The sequence below is a fragment of the Callithrix jacchus genome, chromosome 9 (assembly GCF_049354715.1).
Source record: "Callithrix jacchus isolate 240 chromosome 9, calJac240_pri, whole genome shotgun sequence".
Taxonomy (NCBI): domain Eukaryota; kingdom Metazoa; phylum Chordata; class Mammalia; order Primates; family Cebidae; genus Callithrix; species Callithrix jacchus.
In genome coordinates, this window is record NC_133510.1 from 8221708 (window position 1) to 8231905 (window position 10198).

General features: G+C 37.0%; 1 protein-coding gene across 2 annotated transcripts in view; it reads left to right on the forward strand.

Moving 5' to 3' along the window:
- Positions 1-9409, forward strand: part of RERG (RAS like estrogen regulated growth inhibitor) — a 118685-nt gene extending 109276 nt beyond the window's left edge. For both annotated transcript variants that reach the window (XM_002752202.6, XM_009003288.5), the window contains 2 exons: positions 5516-5589; positions 7697-9409. In XM_002752202.6, coding sequence (XP_002752248.1) covers positions 5516-5589; positions 7697-8104 — 482 coding nt within the window. In that variant the 3' untranslated portion in view covers positions 8105-9409. The remainder of the gene's footprint in view (positions 1-5515; positions 5590-7696) is intronic.
- Positions 9410-10198: the final 789 nt, after the last annotated feature.

The following is a 10198-nucleotide window of genomic DNA, read 5'->3' on the forward strand; positions in this document are numbered from 1 at the left end:
AAGTATATATTGCTATTAGCTCCATTTTACAAGAGGAAACACACACACACTTTTTTTTTTTTTTTTTTTTTTTGAGACAGAGTCTCGCTCTTTTGCCAGGCGCCAGGCTGGAGTGCAGTGGCGTGATCTCGGCTCACTGCAACCTCTGCCTCCTGGCTTCAAGCAATTCTTCTTCCTCAGCCTCCCAACTAGCTGGGACTACAGGCGCACACCACCCACCCAGATAATTTTTGTATTTTAGTAGAGATGGGGTTTCACTATGTTGGCCAGGATGGTCTCGATGTCTTGACCTCGTAATCTGCCCTCCTTGGTCTCCCAAAGTGCTGGGATTACAGGCCTGAGCTACCATGCCTGGCCAAATTTTATATATACATACATTTCTAATCATAATAACTAAATGTGGTATTTTCAAGATCCATGCATTTTTCTACATTTACTTCAAGTTTTCTACACAGTATTCTTTACTACGCCACATTTAACTCATCTCTCCAGTGACAAACACCTAAGTTTCCTCTAATTTGAACTACTGCTAACATCACTGGGGAAAACATGACTTTAAATCAGCGGTTCTCAAACTTGAGCATGCACCCTTATCACCTGCGGGACTTGTTAGAACACAGATTGCCGATAGGTGAGGGGTAGAGCCTTAGAATTTGCATTTCTTTTTTTTTTTTTTAAACATTTTTATTAGACTTTTATTTAACCTAATTATTAGAATATAAAGGAGATCATAGATTTGATGTATGAAACTATTTTTAAATTCACACTTAAATACATTACGATTAAAATGAATTCTCTTGAACCACCCAGTCATTTTGCTGTCTTTTGCTGAGTAATCCGTGCCTGTTGTTGTGAAAAAATTCTCATTTTAAGAAAATAAATTTAGTTAACAAAAAATTTAACAAGTTTCACTTAGTAAAATATACCCCAAAAGAAATCACAGTACAAAGAAAGTTTTAAGTCAAGGCCTCACCAGTTCCTTCGGTATTCGTATTGTGTCTCAATTTTCAAAATTAACTTTTAAAAAGCTTCAACGTAACCTAAAGGATCCTAAATGAAAATATAAATTAGAATGAACAAACATGAGAACCATTTCTTTGAATCAGGGAGCTGGCATCTTTGAGTTTTCCAAAAAAGCATGTCTCACCCACGTGTTCACTGTGATGTGGTGTAAAAGATCCACATATAACATATTTAAACTTGGATAACTTCACTCTGAAGTATACTAACAAAATGTTAATTTGCATTTCTAACAAGTTCCTAGGTGATCTGCATGTTACTGGTCCAGGCACTACACTTTGAGACCCAGTGCTGTAAAAACCTGGGCCAGGTTTCTTCTAGTACATGTACCTGAGAGGGAGGTTGCTGAAGCATAAGGTATGCCCACATCAAATAGTGTGAATTGCTCCTCAGAATGATGCACCAGTCTACACTCTCATTGCTGGTGTAGGGAAGCTGCCTGTAACCTAGCCAGGCATTATATTATCTAGCTTTATAATTTTTCCAATCTTATGGTCATAAAGTCATTTTATAAGCTTCTCTCTGGTAAGTAAGCAGGTAGAACATCATTTGATATGTGTTTTTGCTAATTGGGCATCCTCCTCTGTGAATTTCCTCTTCGTATACTTTGCCCATATTTCTTTCCTATTCACTTACCTTTTTAACTTCTAAAATTTTTCATAGTTCAGATATTAATTAGCTTCTTTCTTTTGATGTCACAAATATTTTCTCCAGTCTGTAGCCTATTTAATATTGCACAAAATTCTTAATTTTAATGTAGTCAACTTATTTATTTTTTATAATGTAGTCAAAGTTTTTTGGTCTGTGCATGAGGTTCTATATTTTCTTATTTTTAATTTTTTTAACTTAGGTTTCACCCTTCACCTCTAGATGAGTTTAGATTGCTAATCAATCCAGATTTATTTTAATATATGCCCTAGAAGCCCAACTTTATTTTTTGCATTTAGTGGCCAGTTCTTTCTTATTGGTTCTAATCCAAATGCTACTAATGGAACCATTTATTACTTCCTAAGTGATCTGTGGTGCCACCTCAGTCATATACTGTGTTCCTATATAAATATGAGTCTACTCTTAAGGCCTTGGTAAATTTGGACATTCTGATATTAGTAGTCCCATGCTGTTTGGAATAATGTTATATAGTATTATATAATTTTAAATAAGTTTCTGGAGCTTCTCAAAAACTCCAGCTGGATGTTTCATTTGAATTGCATTAAATTCTAGATTCATTTTGGGGAAAACTGATATGTTTTAAAAAATGTTGCTTCTCCATTTTCCTAGGATTTTCTTATTTATTCAAGTCTTTATGTTCTGTTATAAAGTTCTAAAATTTTTCATTTTAGAAAATTTTCATTTTTGTTTTTGGACAGTTTTGGAGGATTTTGGTCATTTATATTCCTTCGTAAATATTATTTATTTTACTATTATTGGGAGTAGCTTCCTTTTTACTCTTACCTTTCCTATACGGCTTTTGCTAATATAAAAGAAAGCTAGTGATACTGTGTTGACCTTAAATTCTATAACCTTGATGATCTTTTTTTAAGTTCCTTTCCTATCCTCCTATCTCTTATTTATTTTTTCATTTCTTATTGTATCCTCTAGAGTTTGCAATCCTTATTGGATTAAATGTTTGTATAGCATATATTTTTCTATGTTTTTAAGTTTAAAGGCAGTGTGTCTAAAATGTATCTATTTATTGGATGCATGCTGTGGGATTTTTGACATAAATTTTATCATGTGGGGCTGGGCGCGGTGGCTCACGCCTGTAATCCCAGCACTTTGGGAGGCCGATGTGGGTGGATCACGAGGTCAAGAGATCGAGACCATCCTGGTCAACATGGTGAAACCCCGTCTCTACTAAAAATACAAAAAATTAGCTGGGCGTGGTGGCGCGTGCCTGTAATCCCAGCTACTAGGGAGGCTGAGGCAGGAGAATTGCCTGAACCCAGGAGGAGGAGGTTGTGGTGAGCCGAGATCGCGCCATTGCACTCCAGCCTGGGTAACAAGAGCGAAACTCCGTCTCAAAAAAAAAAAAAAAAAAAAATTTATCATGTGAAGGAACTCCTTCTATTCTTAGTTTTCTGAACCATTTATAAAATCATAAATAATAAACTATAGAAAAAACATTTTCTATTATGTTTTCCTTTTTAGTTCTCTAATGTGTCCAATTTCACTGATAGGCTTTCAATTAAACACTATTTATATTCCTGAAGTAAATGCTACTTGATCATGATATAGTTATTACACTGTTGGATTCAATTAGATAATCTTTTGTTTAGAATTCCTAAATACATATTCAAATACAAAATGAGCCTACAATTCTCCTTTTCATTTTTGGTTTTTCTGTCTTTATTCTCATGCTACTTATTATTAGAATCAGCATAATTTCCCATAAAAGGAATTGAGTAGCCATACTTTTTATATTTATGTATTACAATTTTTTCAATGTTTGGAATAAATATTCTATAAAACTATGTTGGCACAGTTTTTTTTTTTTTTTTTTTTTTTTTTGGTAGGGAGAGAACTACAATTAGCATTTAAATTTATTTAATAACTATTGATCTATTTAAGTGCTGTATTTTTAGTCACATTAATCTGTGCGTTTTTCTCCCAGAGTATATGAGTTTGAAATTATTGCTATAAAAGTCATTTTTTTTTTTTTTTTGAGACGTACTTTCGCTCTTGTTACCCAGGCTGGAGTGCAATGGCGCGATCTCAGCTCACTGCAACCTCCACCTCCTGGGTTCAGGCAATTCTCCTGCCTCAGCCTCCTGAGTAGCTGGGATTACAGGCACACACCACCATGCCCAGCTAATTTTTTGTAATTTTAGTAGAGACGGGGTTTCACCATGTTGACCAGGATGGTCTCGATCTGTTGACCTGGTGATCCACCCGCCTCGGCCTCCCGAAGTGCTGGGATTACAGGCTTGAGCCACCGCGCCCGGCCCACTTTTTCTAGCTTTTTAAAAGCTTATATCATCTTCTGGAATCAGGCAAGTACATTAGTTCACATGAACTGGCTCCTGGCCTTTCCCCGCCTCTTCATCCTGATACACTGATAAAATCATCTAGAATTGCAATGCTGGATTGATTTTGATGTAGTTTTACTGTTTCGATGGAGGTCTTAAATTCAGTTTCACTGGCAAAAGCTCCTATGTCAGTCTGAGTCCTGTCTTTTTGTAGGTGATGTGCTTTACTCAGTCCCTTTAGACTTTTTTTTTTGTCATTGATACCCTTAAATTTTGCTGTAATAGGTTTAGATATGGAACTTTTTCCTCATGCCTCCTGCTAGTTTTTTTATCTTAAATCTATCATTATTCTCTTATGTTGGGAAATTCTCAATCATAACAACCTCAATAATTTCCACTCTATGTATTTTCTTTCCTTTGAGGCTCATTTTATAAAGGATACCAAGATTTCTCACTCTATTATCCATACTTCTTATTAAATTTTACTTTCCCACGTTCCATCTCTCTACTTACTGACACTTCTGGGAGAGTTCCTCAACCTGACTCTCATCAAGTCAGCCAGTCATTCATTCAGTTCTTTATTTCTCTTGTTCTAGTTTTCGTACAGAGAAACATCAGTTGGCACTTATTTTTGACCCATGATATCCATTTTATGTGATGGGGCATACTCAGGCCACCCAGTCTTCTTGCACCTGCTAACTTCTTCCCCTCAATGTAGCTTGGTGACCACTCTGCTGTTGATTCACCAACCTCCAGCTGGTACTAAGTGGCTGCCATTTTTCTACTTTGAAGAGGCAGCATGAGCAAGAGGACTCCATATAGTTCCATCTCCCCTCCATGCTGCCCAGCCCTCCTCTACTTTGGATTACTGTTCCTCACCAACCACCCAACACTGGGGTCCGACAAGCTTTTACTACCCCTAGAGTTTCTCATAGTTTTACCTCATTTAGCAAGAACAATTCACCACCTGGTAGTATCTGTTATATTTCCAGAGTTGAGGTTTGGAAGGAAATTTTTTTCTGTTTGTATGTCATCTTGTTAGAAACAATGGTTTCCAGAAACAATTTTTAGAAGCATCAAGGGAGAATGCATTTTGTGAAAATCACCTTCTCAATTTACATTGTAGAGGTCTCATTAAAGAAGGAAAAGAGCATTAGGGAGCTGGCCTTGCAGAAAAATAAAATGGAATCTTCAGAGGAAAGGATAGGACTGGGTACAGTGGCTCAGGCCTGTAATCCCAGCATTTTGGGAGGCCAAGGTTGGTTCATTATTTGAAGTCAGGAGTAAATGATTCCCCCTGTTCTATACTCTGAAAGTCCTTAGCTCCCATGTTAGAATTTGTTGTGTCCAGGAGCTAACTATGATGATTCTACATTTCTGCACATCCATCCTCTCTTTCCTAGACTGCAGAGTTCCTTATGCTGCAAAATCAGGAATACTTCTCCCATGCCCATTTTCTACTTTAAAGGATCAAGTTAAATGTTGCATTTATTTACCTTTTTGCCTTTTTTATTTGCTCATTCCCTTAGAATCAACCTATCGACACCAAGCAACCATCGATGATGAAGTTGTTTCCATGGAGATACTAGACACTGCTGGCCAGGTGAATAAAGAGTTCAGCTAGAATATTTTCTGGATCCAATAAAAACAAGAAATCCATGCTATGAACAAAAATAAGCCACTTTTCTTCAACTAACTTTTGCATACCTAAAAGCTTTTTCTCTAATTAACTAGCCATTTAACATATGTTAACATATTTGTAAATATCTGTATATGCATCCTTTTGCAAACTGTCCAGTGTTTCAATATGGTTTTGAAAACACTGTAGGCCGGGCGCGGTGGCTCACGCCTGTAATCCCAGCACTTTGGGAGGCCGAGGCGGGTGGATCACGAGGTCAGGAGATCGAGACCATCCTGGTCAACATGGTGAAACCCCGTCTCTACTAAAAAATATACAAAAAATTAGCTGGGCATGGTGGCGCGTGCCTGTAATCCCAGCTACTCAGGAGGCTGAGGCAGGAGAATTGCCTGAACCCAGGAGGCAGAGGAGGTTGCCGTGAGCTGAGATCGCGCCATTGCACTCCAGCCTGGGTAACAAGCGCGAAACTCCATCTCAAAAAAAAAAAAAAAGAAAACACTGTAATATTCCCATATCATCTATGTTAGACTCTCACATCTATATTTTGTGACACAGCAAGATGTTAATAAGTTTTCATGGTCAAATGTGTTTTGAAATGCTCAAATGAAGTTAAATAGGTATCTTTACTGAAAGAATTCTCAGAGCCTCTACTATGCTTATGTGTAAGGTGAGTCTTTAAGAAAGAGATTTAATGTATGTTGTATTCTAAACTTACATGACTACATGTAAGTTTGTTTGCTTGTTTGTTCATTTCAGAGTACTTTGTTTTAGGTATCTTTCTTGTAATATTTGGCATTAAGTCAGTGACTTCTGAGATTACAAAAGGGTTCATAGACAGGTTTAGTTCCTAGGTATAGAAACGGCCACTGGAATGACAGAAAGCTGAAGGTTTCCATGGTACTTTATCAATGACCTGTGACCCCGAAAAAGACTTGAATCAAAGTGTTTAAACCAAGAAATGTTCTTGAAATGAATTACGTGCTTTTCCATCTCTTCACCACCGACTTATTCTCTAACTTTCAGGGAGCACGGATTCTGAAGAGAGAGGCAGCAGGGAAGTCTATGCCTCCAGACGTCATTTGAACCAGGGAAAGCAATGCTTTTTCAAATCATACATGCTCCTATGAAGGAGTCATAATACACTTTGGCAATCACTTCAAAAGAGTTTCTGTCATTGGTACTACATGACATTTTCAGGGCTCTGAGATAGGAAAGGAAATTAAAAAGCCAAATCGTTTAGCTTAGAGTTGGATTCTCTATATACTTTGTAAGTTTTTCTGGAGGCTAATTGTCTATAATCTGAAGAGAGAGAAAATTAAAACAAACAACAAACCAAAAAAGTAATAAATAAACCAAAATGGCATCTTGCTAAATTTTGACTCTAATTCTGATACTTAAAAGGTGGGATGGGGCTGCTTGTCTGTTAAAAATTTGCTAATTCCTTAATTGTGATGAAAAAAAATTTTTTTTTTTTTTTTTTTTTTTTTGAGACGGAGTTTTGCTCTTGTTACCCAGGCTGGAGTGCAGTGGCGCAATCTCAGCTCACCGCAACCTCCACCTCCTGGGTTCAGGCAATTCTCCTGCCTCAGCCTCCTGAGTAGCTGGGATTACAGGCATGCACCACCATGCCCAGCTAATTTTTTGTATTTTTAGTAGAGACGGGGTTTCACCATGTTGACCAGGTTGGTCTCGATCTCTCGACCTCGTGATCCACCCACCTCGCCTCCCAAAGTGCTGGGATTATGAAAATTTTTAAAAGTGATGTACTCAACTAAGATTATAATTTCTCTTTAGTTCTTATGGTTACAGATTTAATGATATGGCAAGAAAAAATTAAAAGCAGAAACTTAGCTAAAATTTATTAAATTAGAAAACCTTCAGTTCCCTGAAATAGTTGAGATGAATAAGTATTTAAAACTAATTTAGAACGTTTGTACAATTAGAGTACCAGGACATTTCAATGGCTTTGGATATAAAGAATAGTAATTAATGGATTACTGTCAGCGTTAGCAGCATCCATATATTTTGATTATTTCCGGGTCTCTTGACGGCCATTTTTCTTTGCCAACAGGAAGATGCCGTTCAGAGGGAAGGGCACATGCGATGGGGGGAAGGCTTTGTGCTGGTCTACGACATTACTGACCGAGGAAGTTTTGAGGAAGTGCTGCCACTTAAGAACATCCTAGATGAGATCAAGAAGCCCAAGAATGTGACTCTCATCTTGGTTGGAAACAAAGCTGACTTGGACCACTCAAGGCAGGTTAGCACAGAGGAAGGCGAGAAGCTGGCCACAGAACTGGCCTGTGCTTTTTACGAGTGTTCTGCCTGCACTGGAGAAGGGAACATCACGGAGATATTCTATGAGTTGTGTCGAGAGGTGCGTCGCCGGAGGATGGTGCAGGGCAAGACGAGGCGACGCAGCTCCACCACGCATGTCAAGCAAGCCATTAACAAGATGCTTACCAAAATCAGTAGTTAGGCAGCCCAGCTGAGGTGGACAGGTAATTGGAAATACTCTTCCTCTTCTGTTCCCCTTTCAAAAATAAAACAACATATTGCATTCTTTGTTTTGATGGGAAAAGTCTGGGCTTCTTATTGTTCCCAGCCTCCCAGAGGTTGAGAAGTTTTAGCATGTTTTATGCAATTTCAGTGCTAACAACTTCTTCCTTTCCTGCTTGAATAAGATACACTCTTAATGGCATTTGAACATATAATCACCAGAGATTCTGAAATGACTTGTTTATATTAAGCTGTTTTTAGGCATCTTCACCTTGCTTAAGTAGGTCGAAGTTTTTTCAAAGGCATTTAAAAATTCAATTTCTTGTCAGATACTACAAATAATTCTCTTAAAAGTCTAAGATAGCAGAAAATATAGTAAAAACACAGGAGAAGTAGCTGAGCTATTGGAACAGGAAACAGAAATAACTCAGTGTTTGAAGTGAGGATTTTCTGAATTATCTAATATCATCTAGGTTTTCTTTAATCTCTTTTATTCTTAAGTTCAAGCATCCTCTCACTAATATTTTTCACTATAACAAGGAGTTTGTTTCCATTTGAGTTGACTGTCTCAATGATCTATTGATCATGGCATCATAATTCTCCTTCCTTGGCTTAAACAAGATTTTCACTGTAACAAAGGCAGTAGGATACACAATCCAGATCCTGGTAGGCCTTGTTTCATCAAGCCAGGGTGATGTAAAAACACTGGGAGTCTTTTCACTAAACCCTGACTTATTGAAAGCTAGAAGATGTGGAATTACAGACAACTGATTTGTTTATCACCTTAGCAGAAAAACCACTGTCCAAAAGACAAGAAAATTAAGAATGGAGCTTAACTATGCCTCCATTGGGAAGTCTAGACCTTGAGCCAGGTACAGTCAGAAAAATTAGCCTCTGATTCATTAAGTTTGCCATATGACTTGCTTTGATATTTTAGATAAATTAACTCACTTAGGAGAATTCAGAAAAGAATGGGAGATTAAAGTTCATTACAGCTGAATAAATGTGTCTAAAATAGATTCTTGTATTCTCAAAGAATAGTCAACAACTGATAAAACTTTAGGATTATTTTCTCTCCCATTATGCCCCATATATCAAGATTTGGGTACTTTATTTTAGTAGAAAATAATATCTTTTACATATGTATGTATTTATAAATGCATAGATGTATGTATAAAAATTTGTAAGAGTTGGAGGCTTTAATTGGCCAATGCATTTGGACAACTTGGTGTAACTGACTATTTTATGTGACTATAATAAAAAGCATAATTTTCTCATTCTGTCATACTTGGGTTATCTTTCTTGTGAGAACATGAAACATTTATAATTTGAAGGGAGACTCGAGGGGACAACTTAATTGCAAAATTGACAAATCAGTGAACCTGATACAAAAAATTAGCTCCGTTTGATAAAAATAGCTGCTATTTTTGGAGTCTTTAGGTATGATTTTAGGCACTTTATGTATTATCAAATCTTCACAATCACTCTGTGCAAGACTAGTGCTGTAAGCATGACTGTAGAGATGAATATATTGAGTCACAAGGGGAAAAAAGTAGTGAAGCCAATGTTGCATAGCTATTAAGTGGGTAGAACAGGATTTGAACCCAAAGAGTCAGAAAGTTGGATCTAGAGCCTGTATTATTATCCACTATGTGCTTATTATACTGGGGAAGACACTGAAGCAGATAATTCATTTTATGTATGTTTTCATTCACTCATTACAAATATTTATACATGTTGGACACATGACTTGGTACAAATTAGCCTATTTGATGGTGTCTGATCTGAGCCTTAAGAAATATATGAGAGTATTCTAGGAAAAGGAAATAGCATGGAATCAAAACATAGAGACATGAACTGTGATGGTAAGCGTGGCAATGAAAAAGTTTAGAGGGCCATATATATCATTTTTAGGGGAAAAGGAGAAAGAGAACAAAAGGGATTTTTTTTTTAATGAAGAGGCAGGAAGGAAGAAAGAAAGTCAAACATTTCTATTCGGGCAAGCAAGTACCTATTAAAGAATCAAGTTGGCAAACTTAGTTATGATTCATTTTTGGTCAAGTCCTTTTGGACA